At 39.0% G+C, this 27,620-nt stretch overlaps 1 protein-coding gene across 1 annotated transcript in view; it reads right to left on the reverse strand.

The window, feature by feature from the left end:
• Nucleotides 1–26,550, reverse strand: part of LOC139318036 (cytochrome P450 2J5-like) — a 37,389-nt gene extending 10,839 nt beyond the window's left edge. The window contains exons 1-6 of the mRNA XM_070945279.1: nt 26,380–26,550; nt 17,637–17,799; nt 14,378–14,527; nt 14,009–14,169; nt 12,386–12,562; nt 8,006–8,147 (exon numbers count right to left, since the gene is read on the reverse strand). Coding sequence (XP_070801380.1) covers nt 8,006–8,147; nt 12,386–12,562; nt 14,009–14,169; nt 14,378–14,527; nt 17,637–17,799; nt 26,380–26,550 — 964 coding nt within the window. The remainder of the gene's footprint in view (nt 1–8,005; nt 8,148–12,385; nt 12,563–14,008; nt 14,170–14,377; nt 14,528–17,636; nt 17,800–26,379) is intronic.
• Nucleotides 26,551–27,620: the final 1,070 nt, after the last annotated feature.

Raw genomic sequence — 27,620 nt, forward strand, 5'->3', positions numbered from 1 at the left:
TGATGTAGCAATTTGAAAGCATGCAAACATGAATAGATAAATAGTTACCACTTTGGTTGGCTCATTTAGGGGATATGAAGGCATCCCCAACTGGGCATCCCCCAGACAACAGTGATGGCACTGGTTAATACTTTTAACCTGGAAGCACCTCGGTACTTCCAACATTTTTTTTTATTTATTTATTTTTATATGCCGCCCTTCTCCGGAGACTCAGGGCGGCTTACAATGCGTTAAGCAATTTTACGACGATGAGCAGTCCCTTGTTCAAGTTATGTCCCTCACTGCTTCAAACAATGGTCCTAGGTTGGCTCTCCCTGTCCACCCCAAATCTTCACTTTTTTTTTTTAATTTTAAAAAACAAACTTTATTGAATTTAAAAATTTAAAAATACAAAATTATACAAATTTTTCTCAATCATAAAATTGCATATACAATACACAACCCCACAGACAAACTAAATATATGTACCTATGTGTACATATATACATACATATATAAACAGTGATTTATTTCTTATTCTATCTACCTTATGGTGCTTATTTGTTACATTTGATTTTTCCTAAATTTAGTCTTTGCCCTTTTTTCTTTTGATCTATCCACTTATACCATTTATTCCATACTTCAAAATATTTTGAGTCTTCCTTGTCTTTTAATTTTAAGGTTAATTTATCCATTTCTGCACATGCGTAAATTTTTTGAATTATCTCCTGGTCTGTTGGCAAACGATCTGTTTTCCATAATTGTGCTAATACCAATCTTGCCGCCATAATTATGTGTAGTGTTAAGTATTTTATGTCCTGTCTAATGTTCCTTTTGATCATGCCTAATAAAAAGATTTCTGGTTCTAATTCAATTTCTTGATTTGTTATTTGTACTATCCATGTTTTTATTTTCCTCCAATATTTCTTTATTTCTGGGCAAAGCCATCATGAATGCAAGAAAGTACCTTGAGCTTGCTTACATTTCCAACAAGCCGAATTTACATTCGGGTACATTTTCACTAACCTTGAAGGAGCTAGATACCATCTGTACCACATTTTATAATGATTCTCAATTATACTGTAATTGTTTTCCCATGCCCTTTCCCATTCTTCTAGCTGTATACTGTGCCCAATGTTCCTTGCCCAAGCTATCATCTGTCCCTTGTCCTGGTCATGTCCCTCAGTGCTTCAGACAATGGTCCTAGATTGGATCTCCCTGTCCACCCCAAATCTTCACTGGTTGACAGGGTGAAAATACAAGTCTCAGCTGCCTCTGGACTCCAGATCAATCCCCTGTCTTTGCCAGGCCATCCCAGTTTGGTCCCTTCAGTCTCTGGACTCCAGTCAAATAGCAGGAAAGGCAGTAGCAGGGCAGGAAGAAGATAAGGTTAAGGGGAAGATTGAGGATTGAGAGCTTCCTTTGGTGCTCCAAGTGTTGAAGAATCTCCCACAATTTTCCTATCCCTTCTCTTCATGGCAGGGAGCCTTGTGTAGTGCATCTGCTTGCTCCTGCCATCTTGATTTTTTTTTCTATATTTATTATTGTTCTGAAATTTAGTCTTGTATATGCAATTTAGGCCAGAAACAACTAACAAATCTGAAAACCATGGTAGATTTCTATATTGAACATGTTAGTTGTTTCATATTTGTATTTGTTGCAATATTTTCAGGATCAGACTCAATAATAATAGTAAGAATTAAAGGTTTAAATATACTTCCTTTTATTTACAATAGGCATTCTATATTCACTGAATATTCACAGATAGAAGCGAGGAAAAGGGTGAAGGTGGCTCCTTATATATACAATGGGTGGAGCTATGAGTGGGAGTGGTGAATTATGAATACATTAAGAATCGAAGAATAAGTTAACCCCTGATATCCCATTCATATACTATTTACACATTAGAGAATAAGGCATTTACATCTGACAAATCCCCCTCTAAATGCCGATTCGCTATACAACACCAATTACATTCAGATTCAGGACAATACAAAACATACAATTTAGAAGTTAAATATTTGTGCTGTTTAGAAGGTAAAGGCTTTGTCAATATGTCAGCTAATTGTTCCGAAGTATCACAATGCACTGCTTTAATAAATCCATCTTGAGACAATTGTCTCACATGTTTAAATTTTATGTCTATATGCCTGGACCTTTGTCCAATGGCATCGGATCTAGATATTTCAATGGCTGCTTTATTGTCTTCATGCATAACAAAAGGCAAAGCAGGTTTTTTCCAAACATCTGAAATTAAATCATTAAACCATACAAGGTTATTTGCAGCTTTGGATAAACAAACATATTCCGCTTCTGTCGTTGAAGTGGCTACTAGTTCTTGTTTACCAGTGTACCAGTAAACTGGACAGTCATTTAAGAGAAAAATATAACCAGAAGTACTTTTTCTGCATGATGTGTCTCCAGCCCAATCCGCATCTGCGTAACATGCAAGCTTTGGTTCTTTATTATCACTAGGTTCTAATACTAAGCAAAAATCTAGTGTACTTTTCAGATACCTTAAAATTCTTTTAACAGCTTCCCAGTGATACATTGTTGGTTTGCTGACGTGTCTAGATAATAAATTGAGTGGTAAGGCGATATCTGGTCTAGTCCAATTAGATATATAAAGAAGTGAACCTATGATTGATCTATAAAATGTGTTATCCTTGAATTCAGGAGAAGATTCATCAGTATTTCTAAGAAAATCAGTTTGCATAGGAGTATCACAGGGTTTGGCATTGTTTAAATTGCATTTATTTAGAAGTTCTATAATCTTATCTCTCTGAGTAAGTTTGAATCCCCTTCTAGTCTTATTAATTTGGACACCAAGGTATTTGTTCACTTTACCTAGAGATTTCAACGAGAAATGTTCATTTAGCTTATTTACAAAAGTTTCTCTTCTCTCTTTGTGTTTTCCTATATATAAAATGTCATCTACATAAATCAATACAAATTCAATGTAATCATCACCCTTTTTGACAAAGAAACAGTTATCAGCAGTGGTAGCGTTGAAATCCATGGTCTTAAGTACTTTTACTAAACAATCATACCATCTTTTACCAGATTGTTTTAATCCGTATAAACTCTTGTTCAACAGCCAAATTTCATTTTTGTTGGTGTATTGACTGTGAGGTGCTCTTACATATATTTCCTTATCTAGTTTTGCGTGTAGATACGCAGTCTGTATGTCATATTGAAATACATCAAGATTGAGTGCTGATGCTACTACTAGAGCTGTTTTGACACTCTCTGTTCTTACTGTGGGGGAATACGTGTCAGTATAGTCCTCCGGATATTTCTGTGCATAACCTTGTGCAACTAATCTAGCCTTGTATAGAGTATTGCCTCCTTCTAGGTTCTTAATTTTATATATCCACCTGGTACCAATAATTGTTTTATCTTTAGGTGCAATTGCAGGTGTAAACACATTTAATCCTTGTAAACTTTCCATCTCTTTTTTCATGGCTAGTTCCCATTTTTCTTTTTCTTCACGAGGAAGTTTTAACACTTCCTCATAAGTATTAGGTGTTATTGATTCACCATCCATATGCATTATGTAGTCTCTGTATTTATTTGGCATTTGATTTCTGTTGTTCCTAATGGTTCTTTCAGGTTTGCTATTGTTATCATGCAAATATCTTGCTTCCTTTTTTGTTAGTGTGTCTGTCTTTATTTTGTGTTGACTATTTGTCCAAGTTTTGGTTTTGCTTTTATATTTGTTGATATTTTGTTTTTCTATGGTCCCTTCCTCATGAGATTTTGTATCTTTGCATTTATTTGGAAATATTTCATTAAGATGTAATTTAGACCAGTTGGCCTGTTCATGGAACACAGCTGTTCTGGAAACTATAAATTTGTTATTATTATCAATGAATCTGTACCCTTTGGTGCCAGTTTCATATCCCATAAATCTGAGTCTTCTGGATACGTTTTCTCCCTTCCTTCTCAACTGTTTAGGTATGTGTACGTCTGCAGTGACTCCAAATATGTGCATGTGTGCTAATTTTGGTTTCCTATTATACATTACTTCATATGGTGTCTTATTTACAATACTGGACCAGGTTCTATTTTGTGTGTAATTTGAATAATGTAAGGCTTCTGACCAAAATTGTTTGCTTAAGCCAGCATCCTCCAATGTGCACCTAATCATAGTTTGTAATGTGGAATTCTTCCTCTCTGCAATCCCGTTCTGAAACGCAGAAAATGGACTAGACGTGTAATGTAGCATTCCTCTATCCTTTAACCATTGGGAGAATTCTTTAGACATGAATTCACATCCCCTATCTGTCATAATTTGTTTTATTCTGATATTGTGTTGTGTTTCTATGCGTTTGTAAAATTCCTTAAATTTTTGAAAGGTTTCATCTTTGTGTTTTAATGTGTAAACAAACCCATAGCGGCTATAATTGTCTACTATTGTCAGGAAGTAACGTTTTCTATAAGTGATTGATGGAGTTAATGGGCCAACTAGGTCCATGTGTACTAAGTCAAAAATTTTGTTAGTTGATCTAGTAGATTTTCTTGGCCTGGGACTAGTTTTTAGTTTTGTAGATTTACATACTGAGCATTCCAAATAGTTTTCACAATTTTTTATTTTGACATCTTCTGCGTGTTCAGTCATTTTTTGTACTACAGGAAAACTTGCATGTCCTAACTTCCTATGTAAGATGTGAGCACACTCATCATGAATTGGCTTACCTATTTTTGGTTTTTTTTCATTGTGTGTATCTATGTGATCATGAGATATTTTACATTCATCATTGTCACTGTTACTAATATTTTCATCATCTGCTTCAGTACAATCTTCCATATTTGAATCGATGTTATGCAACCATTTTTCCTTTGTTATCAGGTAAGGTAGGCCTCCTTTAATCATCACAGTGCCTACATTTATTTTATTCTTCTCTAAAGTCGCTTTTCCCTTTGAGAAAACTATATTAATGTCAGAATCTCTACTTAGTTTTATGGCACTTAGTATGTTATGAGGTATTTCAGGTATTAACAATACCCCCTCTATTTTTCCTAGACCAGGCAAGGTTACATTCCCTCTGCCTAATACTTGAACCTTTTCTTGGTTAGCTACCTTTATTACAAATTTATCTTCTGTAAATGAAGACAATATATTTTTGTTATTAGTGGTGTGATTAGTTGCTCCAGAATCAATAAGCCAATTATTGTTCTCATTTTGTTGTATTTTAGTGTTGTCTTGTTTATTTAGTCCATTCAGTGAACCAGATTTTCTCTCCTTTGAATTTTCTCTGCCCCCTCTATTTTCTCTGTAATTTGGTGGGCTTCTATATCTATGTCTATCTATGGAAGACTGTCTATAATTGTATTTGTTCCTATATTCTGACCTATGTCTTTCCTTTGAAATTTTGGGACAATCTCTTCTATTGTGTTCCCTGGATCCACAATTGTGACATTTAAATGTTTCATTATATTTTTCTTGGAAAGCTACTTTCCTAAAAGGTTTGTGCTCTGTGTGATTGCTAGAACGATTTTTTCTTGAATTGTCTTCTGCTATCAATTTGTTGGATAGACTTTCTATGGATAAATATCCTAGATTGATAGTGTCTAAATGTGACATAAAACTATCCCATGATGAATCAAGTGAGTTGATAATAACACTTTTCATTGTTTGGTCTGAAATCACCTCCCCCCTCAAATGCAGCTCAGCTCTTATTTTGTTTAAAGATATTAAATGCTCACTTATGGAAACCCCTGGTTTTACTCTAGATGAAAAGAAATCCTTAGACATTCTTGTGGTGGTAGCTACACTGTCGCTGTGAAACAAATTAAACATGCATTGAATAATTTCTGAAACAGTCAAATTTGGTTTGATGCTATGATACATTGCAGGAGACACACTAGATATTATTAAGAAAAATGCTCTATGGTGTAAAGTCCAAGGTCTTTTTGGGGGACTAGTGATAAAAAATAGTAAGTTTTCCTTCATAAAGACAACCTGGAGCTGTTGATACCATTCTTGCAAATTAACGCCATCAACCCTTAGTTTTGGGAAGTCACTGGGTAAGTTTCCCACATTATTTTGTCCATTACTTACAACCTGAGGTAGTCCGTGGTCTCGCAAGTGTAGAAAATTGCAAAACGGCATGGGGATGCTCGCAACGAGTCTGCGTGGTTCTCTCGCCAGTTCATGTCTTTCCAGACCGTGTACGTAGTTTCGCGCATGCGCGTTGTCCATTTCTTCTTTGGCGTCGTCGTGGAAGGTTCTCTCCATTGCGGCTCGCTCGCTCTGCTCCTCTCCAGACGAGTCGGTCTCTGGTTCGGCCTTGGGAGTTCTGACGACGGCGGCTGCTCTTCTTTTTCTTTTGGGGGCGTTGGCACTTGCTTCGGTCTGTGGTGTAGGGCGGAATCGACAAGGCTCTCTGGGTTCGGGCGTCGTCGCTCTCGAAGTCAGGATGGGAGCGGGCAGGTCTTGAGGTATCGGCTTGCTCGCTTGCTTCTTCGGTGGCACTTTGGTAATTTTTAGTTTTGGCCCAAATGCAGCAAAGAGCGTTTTCATTGCTGATTTTACTTGGGATCTCGTTGAGTCATCTTCACTTTCTGATTCTGACTCTTCCGAGGAGTTTGAATCCTCTTTTTCATTTTCGTTGTCTGATAACGTTTTTCGCGCCAGAAATTTTGAACTGAGCATTTTGATTGGCTCTGCTTCGCTCGCCTTGGAGGCCTGTTGAAACCAAGATGGCTGCCATTCAAAATTTCGCGCGGGATCACATTTTTTCTTCTTCGTAACGACTTTCTCTGTAGTCATATCACTCACTATTTTTGGGTCTTTAGACTTCTCATTAGTGATGTTTTTCTCTCTCGCTGCTCCGCTGTTCTTCAGTATTTCTTGGAGGTTCGCGATGAGGCTTTCATCATTCTTCTGGCTTTTTAATAGTTTTAATATCTCTGACCTGAGTTCGTTATTCTCTATTTCGATTTCCTCCTGGTCATCATTTTCATCTATTATTTCTTCGTCTTCAGTGGTGTATTCTTCGGATTCTCTCGAAATTGCGTTTGTGGATTCGTTGATTATTTCTTGTTCTGTTTCCATTTCTTTGCTGTAGGCCCTGGTGTTGGGCCTATCTTTCTTAGACATTTTTAAGTTTTTATTGAGTCAATTAACCATCCTCTGCTACCAGCTAGTTGCAATATTTTCAGGATCAGACTCAATAATAATAGTAAGAATTAAAGGTTTAAATATACTTCCTTTTATTTACAATAGGCATTCTATATTCACTGAATATTCACAGATAGAAGCGAGGAAAAGGGTGAAGGTGGCTCCTTATATATACAATGGGTGGAGCTATGAGTGGGAGTGGTGAATTATGAATACATTAAGAATCGAAGAATAAGTTAACCCCTGATATCCCATTCATATACTATTTACACATTAGAGAATAAGGCATTTACATCTGACAGTATTGATTCCAGTTTTTAGTTCCTTGCTCAACATTTTATTGAGAAATCAAAGAAGGCTCTCTGTACATACCTGGCTTTCCTATAATGTTGCTAAATTCATTCCCCTGTTTGTAGGGTCAAGAATCCACTTAGGAAAATTATTATGAAGAATAGATTAAGTTCCTCATTCAATAGCTTAGTATTTCAAATTCTTTCTGTGTATGTATGTATGTTTGTATGTATGTATGTATGTATGTATGTATGTATGCATGCATGCATGCATGAACTCGATTGCAGAAAATATGACTTCAGCAACAGAATGGTCAATGCCTGGAATGCACTACCTGACTCTGTGGTTACATTCCCAAACCCCCATAACTTTAACCTTAGACTGTCTACTGTTGACCTCACCCCCTTCCTAAGAGGTCTGTAAGGGGCATGCATAAGTGCACCAATGTGCTTACCGTCCCTGTCCTTCTGTTCCCATATATTTGTATCCTTTTCCTGAATTCATAATCATGTTTATACTTATATCTGTTATCTTACGTGTTTGACAAAATAATAAATAATAATAATGTTATGAGAATGGCACTTGTTCCTATTGACAGATGTGTCTCACCTTGGATATCAGGATGATTGGTCAAGAGGAGCAGAGCCCACATCAGAGTAGTGAAGGTTGTCTCTGTTCCACCAGTAAAAAAATCAGAAATACTCTGAACCAAGTTTTCTTCATTGTAGGTAGAGTTGGGGTCATTCTTGCTCTGATGTTTAAAATGGAAAATGAAATTACAACAATTCTAAGAGATTTTTTCTGAAGTCTCAACATCTTTTTTGTAATGTGGTGACCAAAACTGGATGCAGTATTCCAGGTGTGGTCTTATTAAATATTTTTAAAATGGAACTAATACTTCATGTGATTTTGATTCTATGCCTCTGTTTAAACAGCCAAGGATTTTATTAGCTTTTTTGGCTGCTGTCTCACACTGCTAACTCATGTTTAAATGAAGTCCACTAGGACTCCAAGGTCCCTCATGGTTACTGTTTTTCAACCAGATTTCACCTAATCTGTACTTACTTTGGTTTTTCCTGCCCAGGTGTAAAACCTTGGTTTTCTCATTTATGTATTTTTTTTAGTCCTCAATTTATAACTGTTCATTTGGTGATTATTCAAAGTGTCCTCAGCACTGAAAAATGTGACTTATGACCACTTTTCATATTGTTGCAGCATCCCCATGGCCATGTGATCAAAATTCAGGTGCTTGGCAACTGGCATGTATTAATGATGGTTGCACTATCCTGGGGTCATATGATCACCATTCGTAACCTTCCCAGATGGCCTCTGACAAGCAAAGTCAGGGGGGAAGCCAGATTCGGTAAACGATCATATAATTCACTTAACCACTGCAGTAATTCACTTAACAACTGTAGTAAGAAAGGTCATAAGATGGGGCAGAATTCATTTAACAACTGCCTTGCTTAGCAGCAGAAAGTTTGTGCCCAGTTGTGGATGTACATCAAGGACTAGCTGTACTGGATTCTTGTGAGATATCAATAAGCTTTCACCAAACCAGTGCAACATCATGAAGAGTTATGGGACAAATGACACAATGCAGTCCATCTGCCTATTGATGGAGAAGCATCTTGAGAAACAAAACACCATAGATACGGCAGTCGCTGAGCTAGAAAAAGCATTTGATCATGTACCACATGACCTATTTCTTTCCCATCCATAAATGGTCCAACCACTCACCATTGCTCTTTATAATTAGTGTGGATACTGTAACCATAAAGCAATCGTGGATGCTGTTATATACTGATGATACCATGATGGAGAGTGAAAGATGAATTGAAGCATTGAACCATCCTTGAACCATTAATTCAAAGGTGGAAAATCTACCTTAATGGTTTAGGAATGGAGGTCAGTATTAAGGAGACTGTATATGGCTCAGTGGCTAAGACACTGACCTTGTCGATCAAAAGGTCGGCAGTTCAGCGGTTCGAATCCCTAGTGCCACGTAACGAGGTGAGCTCCCGTTACTTGTCCCAGCTTCTGCCAACCTAGCAGTTCGAAAGCACGTAAAAATGCAAGTAGAAAAATAGGGACCACCTTTGGTGGGAAGGTAACAGCGTTCTGTGCACCTTTGGCATTTAGTCATGCTGGCCACATTACCACGGAGATGTCTTCGGACAGCGCTGGCTCTTCGGCTTTGAAACGGAGATGAACACTGCCCCCTAGAGGCAGAAACAATAGCACATATGTGCGAGGGGAACCTTTACCTTAAATGTGGTGACCAGACCGATGGCCCACTCAAGACTGATAGTATCAAATTGTAAATAAAGTGATCCACTATAACTTCAAATCAATAACATTTGCACTTAAAAAAATCAAATCTTTTTCTGAAAATGTTGGAGAGGAGGACCTTTAGTCCTTGTTTCAAACTGTTTTACATTTTTATTTATGGTCAAAGTTGTGGAAGGATCTGTCCTTTTCCAATCATTTCAAGGTAAGTTTAAGTTTACTTTATTGTCATTGCACCTCGTACAGTGAAATTAAATGCCATCTTCAGGGTACATCATACATAAAAAAACTATAAAAAACACACACACAAACATCCTTCACATTCTATATAATTGAATTGAAAACACCTGATACTGCATTAATATTACACTATACAGTGTAATAGTATAATAAGTATGTTTTTAAGTAAGAATTAATCAAAAATCCCTGTTAATATAGTGAAGGATGTGTGTTTGTGCTTTTTTTTTATAGTTATAATGTACACTGAAGATGGCATTTAATTTCGTTGTACAATGTGCAATGACAATAAAGTAAAGTAAACTAAACTAATTATTTTCCTTCTTAATGGAATTTCTTTAGAAAAAAAGAGGAAAGAGTGATAGGCAAACATGAGAGGATGACAAACAAAAATAATTTTAACTTCCCCGACAAAGAATCTCTCTTGTTTAAGTTTAAGATTGCAGAGGTACAATATAGCCCTTATTTAGAAGTAACCTGAATTAAAATGGGCTAAATTCGCTCAGATTCGGGAAGGGCTGGCCTCTGACTGGGTATGTCCGGACGGGATGACTGAGGCAGGTCTTGAGAGTGTTATCTGGGGGGAGTTCGATCCTGTGGCTCCCGAGGACATGGACAGGGTCCTGGGACGGCTGAACGCGACCACATGTTTATTGGACCCGTGTCCCTCCTGGTTGGTACTGGCTTCCCAGGAGGTGACACGAGGCTGGCTCCAGAAGATTGTTAACGCTTCTTTGAGTGAGGGGGTCCTGCCGGCTGCTTTGAAAGAAGCGGTTGTGAGGCCCCTCCTCAAGAAGCCCTCTCTGGATCCGGCTGTTTTGGCTAACTATCGTCCAGTCTCCAACCTTCGCTTCGTTGCGAAGGTTGTTGAGAGTGTGGTAGCGCAACAGCTTCCCCGGTACCTGGATGAAACTGTCTATCTAGACCCGCTCCAGTCCGGCTTCCGGCCTGGGCACAGCACGGAAACGGCATTGGTCGCGTTGGTGGATGATCTCTGGAGGGCTCGGGATAGGGGTTGCTCCTCTATCCTGGTCCTGTTAGACCTCTCAGCGGCTTTTGATACCATCGACCATGGTATCATGTTGCACCGGTTGGCGGGGTTGGGGGTGGGGGGCACCGTTCTGCGGTGGTTCTCCTCCTACCTCTCTGATGGGTCGCAATCTGTGTTGACGGGGGGGCAGCGGTCGACCCCGAGGCACCTTGCTTGTGGGGTGCCACAAGGGTCGGTCCTCTCGCCCCTTCTGTTCAACATTTATGTAAAGCCGCTGGGTGAGATCATCCGTGGCTTCGGGGTGGAGTTCCATCAGTACGCTGATGACACCCAGCTGTACATCTCCACCCCAGGCCACCCCAACGATGCCCTTGAAGTGATGTCCCAGTGCCTGGAGGCCGTGCGGGCCTGGATGGGGAGAAACAGGCTCCGACTCAACCCCTCCAAGACCGAGTGGCTGTGGCTTCCAGCGTCCCGATATAGCCAGCTGACGCCATCGCTGGCTATTGGGGGCGAATCACTCACCCCCACGGAGAGGGCTCGCAACTTGGGCGTCCTCCTGGACGCACGGCTGTCTCTAGAAGATCATTTGACGGCCGTGGCCAGGGGGGCTTTTTATCAGGTTCACCTGATACGCCAGTTGCGCCCCTTTCTAGATCGGGACTCTCTACGCACAGTCACTCAGGCACTAGTCACTTCCCGCCTGGACTACTGCAACGCTCTCTACATGGGGCTCCCCCTGGGGTGCACCCGGAGGCTCCAGCTGGTCCAGAACGCGGCCGCGCGGGGGATTATGGGGGCGACGAGGCGCTCCCATGTGACACCTCTCCTGCGCGAGCTGCACTGGGTCCCGGTGGTCTTCTGGGTGCGCTTCAAGGTGTTGGCGACCACCTTTAAAGCGCTCCATGGCTTAGGGCCGGGGTACTTACGAGACCGCCTACTGCCACCAATAGCCTCCCACCGGCCAGTACGCTCGCACAGAGTGGGCCTCCTCAGGGTGCCGTCCGCCAGACAATGTCGGCTGGCGACCCCCAGGGGGAGAGCCTTCTCTGTGACGGCGCCCACCCTCTGGAATAACCTTCCCCCAGAGTTACGTATAATAACAGACCTCCGGATTTTTCGCCGGGCCCTGAAAACCTATTTATTTCAACTAGCTGGGCTGGCTTGAGCTAAATTTTAAATTGATTTTAAATTGGGTTGTTTTAATTTACGGCCAGAATATTTAATTATTTTAATACTGTTTTTTAAATTTTGTATGCTTTGTTTTTACTTAGGCTGTGCACCGCCCTGAGTCCTATTTGGAGAAGGGCGGTATAGAAATTTAAACAAATAAATAAATAAATTCAGAATAGGAGTTGAATGAAAAAGAAAAAAAAATCCAGTGAAGACAATTTCAGTAGCCCCTCCTGTTTGCTTATAGCAAGGGATATAGTGATTCCTTTTTCATGTATTGAACCACAGTAAACCCATACCTTCTCCATCTGTAGAAGGTAGTGATCAATGAAATCTTGAGGCTCATGCAGAGCGCTGAATTCCTTGTGTTTCTCTATTTCTTGCTTGGCAAAGGAAAGGATCGTCTCCATAGAAGCCAAGGCCTCCTTGTGAGGGCCTGGGAGGTAGCTCATTAATCTTGGGAACAGAATAAACATCTAATAGAAATGGAAAAGGAAAAGTTTATTTATTCCCCACTACAAATAAAGAAGGTTCTCAGAAGCTCACAGTAATAGACAGCACTTAATAGCTAAAAAAACCCACTACAAGCACATTAAAATATGGCAAACCATGTTTTAGTGTCAGACCTCAAAAGTCCTCCAGAAAAGCTGTTCCCAAATTCTTCCAGAAAAGAATTATGTTAGAGGCAGATTGATTTTTATAAAGCTATTATAAAATTCTCTCATTCTCTCCAGGAGCCTTTCTAAATATGGTTAACCATGGCTAACTAAGCCATTCTTCAAAAAATCTGGATTCACATGCCAAGCTAAAAAATGAATTAACTACATGGATTGGATATTCGGTTTGCTAGGTTTTCATAAGAGAATAACAGAGTTGGGAGGGACCTTGGAGGTCTTCTAGTCCAACCCCTGTTCAAGCAAAAGACTCTATATCATTTCAGACAATAGTTGTCCAATCTCTTCTTAAAAACCTCCAGTGATGAAGCAGCTGCAATCTCTTAAGGCAAGCCATTCCACTGGTTAATTGTTCTTCCTGTCAGGAAATACCTTCTTAGTTCTAGTTGCTTCTCTCCTTGATTAGTTTCCACCCATTGCTTCTTATCCTGCCTTCAGGGGCTTTGGAGAATAGCTTGACCTCCTCTTCTATGTGGCTGCCCCTTAGATATTGTAACACTGCTATCATGCACCACTGCTCCTCGTTTTCACTAGACTAGATACACCCAAGTCATGCAGCTATTCTTCATATGTTTTAGTCTCCTGCCCCCAATCATATTTGTTGCTCTTCTCTGGACTCTTTCCAGAGTGTCAAGATCTTTTTTATATCATGGCGATATAAAACTGGATGCAATATTCCAAGTGTTGTCTTACCAAGGCCTTGTAAAGTGGTACTAACCCTTCACGTGATTTTGATTCTATCCCTCTGTTAATGCAGCAAAAGAAGTTCTGGATGGAAGCCATGGGTTTAAATCAGAATGAAGCAGATGTTGGTTTGGTATTAGGAAAAAATTGTAAAAACTGTTCAATGATGGACTGACCCAGGAAGTGGTCATCTTTTCTAGAACTGTTTAAACATGGGATGGACAGCCAACTGCTGGTGAATACTGAAATGATAGATTCCTTCATTGGCAGAACCACTTTGGTACAGAGGTTAATGCACAAATTAGAAACTGAGTATTAGTCCCAACTCAAGCACTCAGTCAATTGGGTGAAACTGGACCAGTCCCTCTCTCTCAGACCCTGGGAAGTGGGCAATGGCAACCCACTTCCAAAATCTTGACAAGAAAACTTAAAAGACTTGTCCAGTCTACTGGGAATAATAGTACAAAAGATGATTTCCAAGGCTTCCTCCATGGATTCCATTCATGATTACATGAAAATACTGAGGGAAAGAGTTTTGCCTCTTTAATAGAAAACATGACTCACCAAATGAAAAAAGCGACCACTGAATTTCACAATACTTTGAAGGGATTGAATTAACTTCTGGAAGTTTTCATCTTCAGGGGCAAACTGATGCCCAAAACTCAAAGCACATATGACATTAGAAACTGCATTTATTACTGGAATTGATGGGTCAAAGGGCTGTCCTGCAAATGAAGATATTTCATAATGAATTATTAAAGAACAGGACTGCTACAGGATGAAAAAAATTATTGGGAACTCTATCAATTGTTTCAAAAATGTAAAGAAAAATTCATATCAAATACACATATCAAATACACATTTCTTGTTCAAAATACACAGTGGAAAAATGTTTGTAGACAGAGGTTTGAGCCATTACCCCAAATTACATACCTTTTGTTTGTCTAAAGAGCTCCACCAACATCTGAGCTGAGTCTTCTATTTGATGCTCAAGGCTTTTCTTCCCCAGGCCCAGCTTCCGCAGAGAACTGATGCCAATCCGTCGCTGCTGTTTCCAGGTGTGGCCATTGGAGAACATAATTCCTGAGAGCATCAGCAGACAATGATAAATGATTCCTTATAACACTCATGTTAAAAAAAAAAAAACCAGTAAAGTCTAGTTCTTGCTACACATCTCCCTGAATTTCAAGTGGGAATACCAAACTTTTGTGCAACCTTGCCATTTTGTAACATTTTGGCTATGCTAATTTTTATTATAAAAACATTTATTCATTTTGGGAGTCACATGGACACCAGGAGATACATGTGGTCATTACATATAGTGACCACAGATGCCGTGCTTGCCATCCTCTATCTTATATGATGGACATCAAAAGCTTCTAAGATGATGTAAATGTTCAGGTAGGAGAACATACGTTAAAGGCACAAGAGACAAGATGTTCTCAGGTGTGGCATTTGTAACTTCCTCCTATAAGATTAAAACTAACCAGCAAAAATGCCTTTTTTATTCACCAAGTTTAATCAAGCTACTAATAAAGAAGAATATTTGTAGCTCAGGGTTGAAATGAGAGGTCTTTGATGTTCTCTGAGCTTGGTTGTTTTCTTGCAGATGTTTCATTACTGAAACTAGATAACATCATCAGTTCTCTCTTTGATAAGTTTCCAGTCAGTACAAGTAGTCCTTGACTTACAACAGTTTTTTTAGTGACTGTTCAAAGTTACAATGGCAGTAAAAAAAAAAGTGACTTATGACCACTTATAACCATTGCAGCATCCCTGTACTCATGTGATCAAAATTGGATACTGACTCATATTTATGACAATTGCAGTGTCCCAGGATCCCAGCAAGTCAATGTGGAAGCCAGATTCACTTAAAAAACATGTTACTAATTTAACAACTGCAAGGATGCACTTAACAACTATGACCAAAAAAGCTGTAAAATGGGGCAAAACTCACTTAACATAAATTTTGGACTCAATTGTGATCATATGTCGAAGACTATGTGGACTTCTTGTCCTGTCCTATGGTACCCTAAAGAACAATTCAAATCTTCAAGTACTGGAAGGCAATTGTCATGTCCCCCCTAATCCTTCTCTTCAATAGGCTATACCAGTGATGGCTAACCTTTTGCCATTGCGTTCCAGGGGGGGCAGGAGAGCTTCACACATGTGCGTGCCCACACCCATAGTTCTATGTGCCCTGCCCTGTGCATGCGCATGCAACCCCCCCCCCAGCTCCTGCCACGCGATGGCCCGGTAGGCCCATTTTTCTTTCTCACCTGGCTCCAGATCCTCTCTATGCATCTGGGGAGGGCAAAAACAGCTTCCCCACCCCCTTGGAGGCCCTCTGGAGGCCTGAAACGGCCCATTTCCCAATTCCCGGTTGGACAGGAAGTGATGTTTTTTGCTGTCCCCAGTCTCCAGAGCCTCTCTAGGAGTCTCTGGAGGCTGGGGACTGCAAAAAAGTCACTTCCTGTCCAACCGGAAGTTTGGAAATGGGCCGTTTCAGGCCTTCCCCACCCCACTCCCAGGCCCTCCGGAGGCAGGAAATAGTCTGTTTCCCTACTTCAGGTGGGCCCAGGAGGCCCAAAAACCAGTTGGCCGGCGTGCACATGAGTGCCAGAGCTGAGCTGGCGTGCCCACTGATATGGCTACGAATGCCACCTGTGGCATGCGTACCATAGGTTCGCCATCACGGGGCTATACATACCCATCTTTGTACATTTTAACCTCCAGACTCTTTATCATTTTTATTCTCTTCTCTGCACATGCTCCAGGGTTCAATATGTATGGTGGTGACCAAAACTGGATGCAGTATTTTAAATGTGGTCTCACCAGAGTGATGTAAAGTGGTGATATCAGTTCTCATTGTCTTGATGCTACCCTTGGGTTGAGGCAGCCTAGAACTGCATTCGCTTTCTTGGCAGCTGCAACAAATCTCCAGCTCATACTTAAGAAGTGGTCCATTAGGACACCTAGTAAGAGCAACCAGAGCCGGCTGCAGGTGCAGCCGGGCAGGCGGGCGCACATGCAGTGGGGTGCAGGCTTAAGGTGCCACCTCCATGAAGAGGGGCAACCCAATGATGTGGTAGGTGCCGCCACTGCGCACCTACCAAGAGAAAGAGGGGGGGGGACTGCCTCCGACCGCTCCAGCAGGTCATTTTTATTTAATTAATTTAATTAAGAATGCTGCAATGGGCATAAATGATGACCGGTCAAAAGTGCAAGGACCTGTCAGAAATCACTTTTTTCAGCCCTCTGGGTAGTCCCTATGTGCATATGGACTACTCAGAAGGCTGAAAAAGTTATTTTTGACAGATCCTGACACTTTTGACCAGTCCTTGCACTTACGACTGTCCTCACATTTTATCTTTTGCGCCCTATCTTGTCACCATGGTGAAGAGAAGTAGTTGTGAAATGACTGACACGGTTGTTAAGAATGCTGCAACGGGCATAAATGTGAGGATGGTCATAAGTGTGAGGACCCGTCAAAAGTATGAGGACCAGTCAGAAATGACTTTTTTCAGCCCTCTGAGTAGTCCCTATGCACATAGCCATGCTCACCCCGGTCACATGACCAGCTAGCCACACCCACCCGGTCACATGACCACCAAGGCACACCCCCAACTAAGCCACGCCCACAGAACCAGTTGTTAAAAAAATTGAATCCCACCACAGACTAAATCTAATTCTTATACATAGAAAGTACTGAAAGCTGATGGTTCTGTATGTGGGTAGTCAGTATGAAATTAGTGCCTTTAGGTGAGTTGACCATATAGAGAGAATTGATGAAAATCCAAGCTGGAGAAAGTGGCAAGATTTGAAGGAAGAGGCAATTTTTTTAAAAAAAAGGCAAAATATGAAACAAAGGAAAGGATTGAAGAGGTAAGGGAAGATTGAGAAAGTTTTTGTTGAATTGGGATAATGAGAGCCTGAAAAAACAGGTAGATATTTAGTGAAAAAGAAGTCATGTCTAAGTCAATGTATGAATGTAATTGACAAGATAAAATGCAATTGAGACATATAATAATTTGGTGAAAACTGGATTATAGCTATATTTCTTTTGCATACCTCATTAATTTAAATCATTTTGTTAACTGTACCTTGCCTATTCCCCCCATGTTATGCATATTATACAAATTGTAACAGTGTGATGGTTTTTCAGATACAATTCCTTACTTTTTGCACTTACCCCTGTCTTTCCCTAAAGCAGTGAAGAAAGCATCATCTGATCGATCAGAGAATTCTTTTGGGAAGCTGGTCATTGTTTCTTTCACAGTTTTGAATCCAGACAGCACTACTATAAAGTGATGTCCAAGCGAAATGGAGTATATATTTCCATATTGTTTTGCAGGCTGCCAAGTGAATCAAAGTTGAGAAACGTTACAATCAAATAAAACAGATTATTTATAGTTAATATGCCACTTACAGGCATTCCTAAATCCTCAATTCTAAGAAATTTATTTATTTATTTATTTACTTACTTATTTATTTATTTATATTTTGTCAAGCATATATAAGATAACAGGTAAAAGTATAAACAATTTGAATACATGAAAAGAGTAAAAGTAAAAAGAAATATTAGGATAGGGATGGTAGGCACTCTGGTGCACTTATGCACGCCCCATACAGACCTCATAGGAATGGGTCAACAGTAGACAGTTTAAGGTTAAAGTTTTGGGGGTTTGGGGAAGAAATCACAGAGTCAGGTAGTGCATTCCAGGCATTGCCCACTCTGTTGCTGAAGTCATATTTTCTGCAATCGAGTTTGGAGTGCAACAGATGAAATAGTTTGCATCTATTGTGTGCTCGTGTATTGTTGTGGTTGAAGCTAAAGTAGTTATTGACAGGTAGGACATTGTGGCAGATAATTTTATGTACTACACTTAGGTCAGACCCAAGTCAGCATAGTTCTAAGTTGACTAAGCCCAAAATTTGAAGTCTGGTGGCATAAGGTATTTGGTTGCGGGTAGAGCAGTGGAGTACTCTTCTCGTGAAATATCTCTGTACTTGCTCAATTTTATTAATGTCTGATATGCAATGCAGGTTTAAGATAGATGAGCTGCATTCAAGAATTGGTCTAGCAAAGGTTTTATATGCCCTAGTTTGCCGTACAATATTACCAGAGAAGAAGCTTCGCAAGATTAGGTTAACAACTCTTAATGCCTTTCTGGCAATGCTGTTACAGTGAGCTCTGGCAATTAGATCATTAGAGATAAGTAGTCCAAGGTCCTTGACAGAGTGAGGGTCATCTACAAGATCGTATCCACCCAGCTTGTATTTTGTGTTCTGATTTTTTTTTTTTTTTTTGCCAATGTTTAGGACAGAGCATTTGTTGGTTGAGATTTGGAGTTGTCAATTGTTTGACCATTCTGACACATAGTCAAGCATCTTTGTAGGGTAGCAGCATTGTTGGTGGTGTTGAATGGTTTTTCATCATCAGTGAAGAGAATGCAGTTGCTTATATATGATTGCAAAGGTCATTTATGTAAAGTATAAAGAGTGTGGGTCCTAAAACGCTGCCTTGGGGGACACCACTGTTGACAGGTGCAGGGTTTGATAGGGCGCTCCCTATTTTGACTACTTGCTGCCTGTTTGATAGGAATGCAGCTATCCACTTATGCAGAAATCCAGAAGTTTTTAGTTTTAGAAGTAGCTTGTCGTGTACCACTGAGTTGAAGGCCTTACAGAAGTTTATGTAAATTGAGTCTATTGCTTTGCCCTGGTCAAGTTGTGTAGTCCATATGTTTTTGCAGTGTAAGAGTTGCAGATTATAGGACAAATTTTTCCTGAAACCAAATTGTTTGTTAGAGAGTAGAGAGAGGAATGTCAGCATTCCAGAAAACCCCAACTCCGAGTAAAGACGCGGAAGCAAGCATTTTCCAAAGTTCTCTTTACTAGAATAAGCAAACTGGCACATCTGGGAAAACCCGAATCTGAAAGGTCCGGGTTTTCCCTCAGTAAATCAAAACCCCCCAAACCATCCCCTCACTCCCCAGTCCATCACATGCTCCAATCCACATCCGTCCCATCTCGACTCAGCACCCTGACCACTCCTTCTCCAGATGCTGGATCGCCCTGACTTTGACCGACAGGAAGAATGCTATTATATCTACCAACAACCCCTCTACTAAATCCCCCCTCCTACTTTCCCCCACATGAGAAAATGGCAGCATTGAAGCTTCTGGCCTAATATGGCTTCCAAAGCTGACAGGTTGTTTGTCTCTAAGTGGAGGGTAATAGATTGGTTTATGATTGATTCCCTGACTTTGTAGGTGATGCAACATAAAAGAGTAACAGTGATTCAGCCTGGATCAAATATCCACATTTATTTCTAAATACTATCTGTTATCAATTTTTGTCTGGTTAAATATTGTTGCAATATTTTTCAGGATCAGACTCAATAATATTAGTAGAGTTAACGGTTTAAATAGAGTTTCTTTTATTTACAATAGGCATTCTATATTCACTGAATATTCACAGATAGAAGCAAGGAAAAGGGTGTAGGTAGCTCCTTATATATACAATGGGTGGAGCTATAAGTGGGAGTGGTGAATTATGAATACATTAAGAAGTGAAGAATAAGTTAACCCCTGATACCCCATTCATATACTATTTACACATTAGAGAATAAGGCATTTACATCTGACAAATCCCCCTCTAAATGCCGATTCGTTATACAACACCAATTACACTCAGATTCAGGACAATACAAGACATACAATTTAGAAGTTAAATATTTGTGCTGCTTAGAAGGTAAGGGCTTTGTCAATATGTCAGCTAATTGTTCTGAAGTATCACAATGCACTGCTTTAATAAATCCATCCTGAGATAATTGTCTCACATGTTTAAATTTTATATCTATATGTCTGGACCTTTGTCCAATGGCATCAGATCTAGATATTTCAATGGCTGCTTTATTGTCTTCATGCATAACAAAAGGCAAAGTAGGTTTTTTCCAAACATCTGAAATTAAATCATTAAACCATACAAGGTTATTTGCAGCTTTGGATAAACAAACATATTCCGCTTCCGTTGTTGAAGTGGCCACTAGTTCTTGTTTACCAGTGTACCAGTAAACTGGACAGTTGTTTAAGAGAAAAATATAACCAGATGTACTTTTTCTGCATGAGGTGTCTCCAGCCCAGTCCGCATCTGCATAACATGCAAGCTTTGGTTCTTTATTATCATTAGGTTCTAATATTAAGCAAAAGTCTAGTGTACTTTTCAGATATCTTAAAATTCTTTTAACAGCTTCCCAGTGATACATTGTTGGTTTGCTGACATGTCTGGATAATAAATTGAGTGGTAAGGCGATATCTGGTCTAGTCCAATTAGATATATAAAGAAGTGAACCTATGATTGATCTATAAAATGTGTTGTCCTTGAATTCAGGGGAAGATTCATCAGTATTTCTAAGAAAATCAGTTTGCATAGGAGTATCACAAGGTTTGGCATTATTTAAATTGCATTTATTTAAAAGTTCTATGATCTTATCTCTCTGAGTGAGTTTGAATCCCCTTCTAGTTTTATTAATTTGGACACCAAGATATTTGTTCACTTTGCCTAGAGATTTCAACGAGAAATGTTCATTTAGCTTATTTACAAAAGTTTCTCTTCTCTCTTTATGCTTTCCTATATATAAAATGTCATCTACATATATCAATACAAATTCAATGTAATCATCACCCTTTTTGACAAAGAAACAGTTATCAGCAGTGGTAGCGTTGAAGTCCATGGTTTTAAGTACTTTTACTAAACAATCATACCATCGTTTACCAGATTGTTTTAACCCGTATAAACTCTTGTTCAACAGCCAAATTTCATTTTTGTTTGTGTATTGACTGTGAGGTGCTCTTACGTATATTTCCTTATCTAGTTTTGCGTGTAGATACGCAGTCTGTATGTCATATTGAAATACATCAAGATTGAGTGCTGATGCTACCACTAGAGCTGTTTTTACACTCTCTGTTCTTACTGTGGGGGAATACGTGTCAGTATAGTCCTCCGGATATTTCTGTGCATAACCTTGTGCAACTAGTCTAGCTTTGTATAGAGTATTGCCTCCTTCTAAGTTCTTAATTTTATATATCCACCTGGTACCAATAATTGTTTTATCTTTAAGTGCAATTGCAGGTGTAAATACATTTAATCCTTGTAAACTTTCCATCTCTTTCTTCATAGCTAATTCCCATTTTTCTTTTTCTTCACGAGGGAGTTTTAACACTTCCTCATATGTATTAGGTGTTATTGGCTCACCATCCATATGCATTAGGTAATCCTTGTATTTATTTGGCATTTGATTTCTGTTGTTCCTAATGATTCTTTCAGGTTTACTATTGTTATCATGCAAATATCTTGCTTCCTTTTTTGTTAGTGTGTCTGTCTTTATTTTGTGTTGGCTATTTGTCCAAGTTTTGGTTTTGTTTTTATATTTGTTGATATTTTGTTTTTCTATGGTCCCTTTCTCATGAGATTCTGTATCTTTGTGTTTATTTGGAAATATTTCATTAAGATGTAATTTAGACCAGTTGGCCTGTTCATGGAACACAGCTGTTCTGGAAACTATAAATTTGTTATTATTATCAATGAATCTGTACCCTTTAGTGCCAGTCTCATATCCCATAAATCTGAGTCTTCTGGATACGTTTTCTCCTTTTCTTCTCAACTGCTTAGGTATGTGTACGTCTGCAGTGACTCCAAATATGTGCATGTGTGCTAATTTTGGTTTCCTATTATACATTACTTCATATGGTGTCTTATTTACAATACTGGACCAGGTTCTATTTTGTGTGTAATTTGAATAATGTAAGGCTTCTGACCAGAATTGTTTGCTTAAGCCAGCATCTTCCAGTGTGCATCTAATCATGGTTTGTAATGTGGAATTCTTTCTCTCTACAATTCCGTTCTGGAACGCAGAAAATGGACTAGATGTGTAATGTAGCATTCCTCTATCTTTTAACTATTGGGAGAATTCCTTAGACATGAATTCACATCCCCTATCTGTCATAATTTGTTTTATTCTGATATTGTGTTGTGTTTCTATGCGTTTGTAAAATTCCTTAAATTTTTGAAAGGTTTCATCTTTGTGTTTTAATGTATAAACAAACCCATAGCGGCTATAATCGTCTACTATTGTCAGGAAGTAACGTTTTCTATAAGTGATTGATGGAGTTAATGGGCCAACTAAGTCCATGTGTACTAAATCAAAAATTTTGTTAGTTGATCTAGTAGATTTTCTTGGCCTGGGACTAGTTTTTAGTTTTGTAGATTTACATACTGAGCATTCCAAATAGTTTTCACAATTTTTTATTTTGACACCTTCTGCGTGTTCAGTCATTTTTTGTACTACAGGAAAACTGGCATGTCCTAACTTCCTATGTAAGATGTGAGCACACTCATCATGAATTGGCTTACCTATTTTTGGTTTTTTTTCAATGTGTGCATCTACGTGATCATGAGATATTTTACATTCATCATTGTCACTGTTGCTAATATTTTCATCATCTACTTCAATACAATCTTCCATATTTGAATCAATGTTATGCAACCATTTTTCTTTTGTTATCAGATAAGGTAGGCCTCCTTTAATCATCACAGTGCCTATATTTATTTTATTCTTCTCCAAAGTCGCTTTTCCCTTTGAAAAAACTATATTAATGTCAGAATCTCTACTTAGTTTTATGGCACTTAGTATGTTATGAGGTATTTCAGGTATTAACAATACCCCCTCTATTTTTCCTAGACCAGGCAGTGTTACATTCCCTCTACCTAATACTTGAACCTTTTCTTGGTTAGCTACCTTTATTACAAATTTATCTTCTGCAAAAGAAGATAATATATTTTTGTTATTAGTGGTGTGATTAGTTGCTCCAGAATCAATAAGCCAATCATTGTTCTCATTTTGCTGTATTTTTGTGTTGTCTTGTTTATTTAATCCATTCAGTGAACCAGATTTTCTATCCCTTGAATTATCTCTGCCCCCTCTATTCTCTTTGTAATTTGGTGGGCTTCTATATCTATGTCTATCTATTGAAGACTGTCTATAATTGTATTTGTTTCTATATTCTGACCTATGTCTTTCCTTTGAAATTTTGGGACAATCTCTTCTATTGTGTTCCTTGGATCCACAATTGTGACATTTAAATGTTTCATTATATTTTTCTTGGAAAGCTACTTTCCTATATGGTTTGTGTTCTGTGTGATTGCTAGAACGATTCCTTCTTGAATTGTCTTCTGCTATCAATTTATTGGATAGACTTTCTATGGATAAATATCCTAGATTGATAGTGTCTAAATGTGACATAAAACTGTCCCATGATGGATCAAGTGAGTTGATAATAACACTTTTCATTGTTTGGTCTGAAATCACCTCCCCCCTCAAATGCAGCTCAGCTCTTATTTTGTTTAAGGATATTAAATGCTCACTTATGGAAACCCCTGGTTTTACCCTAGATGAAAAGAAATCCTTAGACATTCTTGTGGTGGTAGCTACACTGTCGCTATGAAACAAATTAAACATGCATTGGATAATTTCTGAAACAGTCAGATTTGGTTTGATGCTATGATACATTGCAGGAGACACACTAGATATTATTAAGAAAAATGCTCTATGGTGTAAACAATCTATTTTTAAAGTCCAAGGTCTTTTTGGGGGACTAGTAATAAAAAACAGTAAGTTTTCCTTCATAAAGACAACCTGGAGCTGTTGATACCATTCTTGCAAATTAACGCCATCAACCCTTAGCTTTGGGAAGTCATTGGGTAAATTTCCGACATTATTTTGTCCATTACTTACAACCTGAGGTAGTCCGTGGTCTCGCAAGTGTAGAAAATTGCAAAACGGCATGGGGATGCTCGCAACGAGTCTGCATGGTCTTCTCGCCAGTTCATGTCTTCCCGGACCGTCTGCGTAGTTTTGCGCATGCGCGTTGTCCATTTCTTCTTTGGAGTCATCGTGGAAGGTTCTCTCCATTGCGGCTCGCTCGTTCTGTTCCTCTTCAGACGAGTCGGTCTCTGGTTCGATTTTGGGAGTCCTGATGATGGCGGCTGCTCTTCTTTTTCTTTTGGAGGCATTGGCGCTTGTTTCGGTCTGTGGTGTAGGGCGGTATCGGCAAGGCTCTCTGGGTTCGGGCGTCGGCACTCTCGAAGTCAGGATGGGAGCGGGCAGGTCTTGAGGCATCGGCTTGCTCGTTCGTTTCTTCGGTAGTTCTTTGGTAATTTTGAGTTTTGGTCCAAATGCAGCAAAAAGCGTTTTCATTGCTGATTTTATTTGGGAGTTTGTTGAATCATCTTCACTTTCTGATTCTTCTGAGAGGTTTGAATCTTCTTTTTCATTTTCGTTGTCTGATAACGTTTTTCGCGCCAGAAATTTTGAATTGAGCATTTTGATTGGCTCTGCTTCGCTCACCTTGGAGGCTTGTTGAAACCAAGATGGCTGCCATTCAAAATTTCGCGCGGGATCACCGTTTTTCTTCTTCGTAATGACTTTCTCTGCAGTCATATCACTCACTATTTTTGGGTCTTTAGACTTCTCATTAGTGATGTTTTTCTCTCTCGCTGCTCCGCTGTTCTTCAGCATATCTTGGAGTTTCGCGATGAGGCTTTCATCATTCTTCTGGCTCTTTAATAGTTTTAATATCTCTGACCTGAGTTCGTTATTCTCTATTTCGATTTCCTCCTGGTCATCATTTTCATCTATTATTTCTTCGTCTTCAGTGGTATATTCTTCTGATTCTCTCGAAATTGCGTTTGTGGATTCGTTGATTATTTCTTGTTCTGTTTCCATTTCTTTGCTGTAGGCCCTGGTGTTGGGCCTATCTTTCTTAGACATTTTTAAGTTTTTATTGAGTCAATTAACCATCCTCTGCTACCAGCTTGTTGCAATATTTTTCAGGATCAGACTCAATAATATTAGTAGAGTTAACGGTTTAAATAGAGTTTCTTTTATTTACAATAGGCATTCTATATTCACTGAATATTCACAGATAGAAGCAAGGAAAAGGGTGTAGGTAGCTCCTTATATATACAATGGGTGGAGCTATAAGTGGGAGTGGTGAATTATGAATACATTAAGAAGTGAAGAATAAGTTAACCCCTGATACCCCATTCATATACTATTTACACATTAGAGAATAAGGCATTTACATCTGACAAATATAATAAATTCAATCTCCAAGTCAGTCTATCTACTCAAAAACATCCAGGTGAAATTGTTTTCCAGTTAAGTGTGATAAATCCATTCCCCAAATTGCCTTCAATCCTCCTAGGGAAAACCAATTTATTACTTCTCCAATTAGTTAGGTTTCTGCTGTTGTAAAATAATTCAGGCTTGAACTTCATGGAGGTGTGTGCAACCAACTCAGTTCTCAGTGTGTACAGTCCATATTTCTTTCCAATGAATCTGCCGCTTTCAAATGACATTCCTTTTCTGAATCTAATTTATCTCCAGCTACATGCATCTGAATATTTTCAACAGCCATTATCATTTCATCAAACTTTTTAAAAGGCTTTCAACTAAGGATTGCATTTTACCAAACTTTTTTTCATATATCAGCCAGATTTGCTTGTCTGTAATCTGATACATTGTTGCTCGGTATAATTTAACAATGATAAATAAGATAACACAGGAAACACAAAATGCTGGCTCAAGGTTGACTCAGGCTTCCATCCTTCTGAGGTTGGTAAAATGAGGAACTGGATTGTTGGGGGCAATAGGTTGACTCGGTAAACCGCTTAGAAAGGGCTGTAAAGCACTGTGAAGCGATATATAAGTGCTATTGCTATTGCTAAAATAACTAATCAAGTTCATCACTAGCACTTGAAGAAATGTATTCCTCATTGTATTTTACTTGATTAAGTACATTTGTCTATAATTTTGATATAAAGAAAACAAGTGAGAATTATCTTGCATATTACTGGTTAGAATTAAATACCTTAAGGAAGTAATCTTCACGGAGCCAAAGCCCAACTGCCAAGGCAGATCCAATCAGAGGCAAAGCCAAAGGACCAGGAGGCAAATGTCTTCGGTACCAGAGTTCTTTTAGGAAGAAGAGAATCAGCAGAGCAAGCAACAAAAAACACAAAAATACCCCTGTCACCATCATTTTCCTGCTTTTTCTTTGATGCTCACTGGTGGATCTGAAGATGATTGTATGCTTTTGTCTGATGCCATATTAATGTAATGTACAGGTAGGGATGACAAAATTGCTGCACACCCAATGACATGAAGATTTAAAGTATTTTTTTGAGGAAGAGGTGGAGTGGAGTATGGATAATTGGAGCTTGGGTAGGGAATGTACACATCAAGTTAAGATTTACCTACACACAGGACTGGTTTTCACAAAAAGCAAGGTCCTTCACTCCCACATTTTAAGAAAAAGCCTGTGCCAATCCCATAGGGCAGCTTGTCAAGTATAGTTACTTGTGTTGTCTACTTCCAGTCATCAAAATATATAACAGCAAAATAGTGTCAATGATGACAAATGGCACAGAGCTGTGGGAATATATAAATGTCCCTTTACTGGAAACGATGCAGTCTACTTTTCTGAAATGTATCCCGGGGGTGGATAACTCTACACTGTTTCCAGCAATAAGGTTGACTTGGATATACCTCCTATACAGGTAGTCCTTGATTTACAACAGTTCGCTTAGTGACCATTCAAAGTTATAACGGCACTGAAAAAAGTGACTTATGATTTTTCACACTTATGACCGTTGCAGCATCCCCAAGGTCACTTGATTTACATTTGGGTTACTGACTCATATTTATGATGGTCAACTGACTCATATTTATGACGGTCGCAGTATTCCAGGGTCATTTGATCACCTTCTGCACCCTTTAGACAAATGTAGCCAATGGGGAAACCAGATTCACTTAACTGTGTTACTAGTTTAAGAACGGCAGTGATTCACTTAACAAATGTGGCAAAAAAATCGTAAAATGGTACAAGACTCACTGAACAAATTTTTGGCTTAACAACATAAATTTTGGGCTCAATTATGATCATACATTGAGGGTTACTTGTACAAAGCCATCTAGTAATTAAAATATTCAACTAGAAAACTTGGAAACCATATTGTGGCTGAAGATCCCGGTCTGTGAACCCAGATAGATTACCTGAGCATGCTACTTCACAATTGGGCTAACCAATTTTCAAATGTCTTCACAATGTGG

The sequence above is a fragment of the Pituophis catenifer genome, unplaced genomic scaffold, assembly GCF_029215685.1.
Source record: "Pituophis catenifer annectens isolate HBS135680 unplaced genomic scaffold, rPitCat1.0.hap2 SCAF_6, whole genome shotgun sequence".
NCBI lineage: Eukaryota > Metazoa > Chordata > Lepidosauria > Squamata > Colubridae > Pituophis > Pituophis catenifer.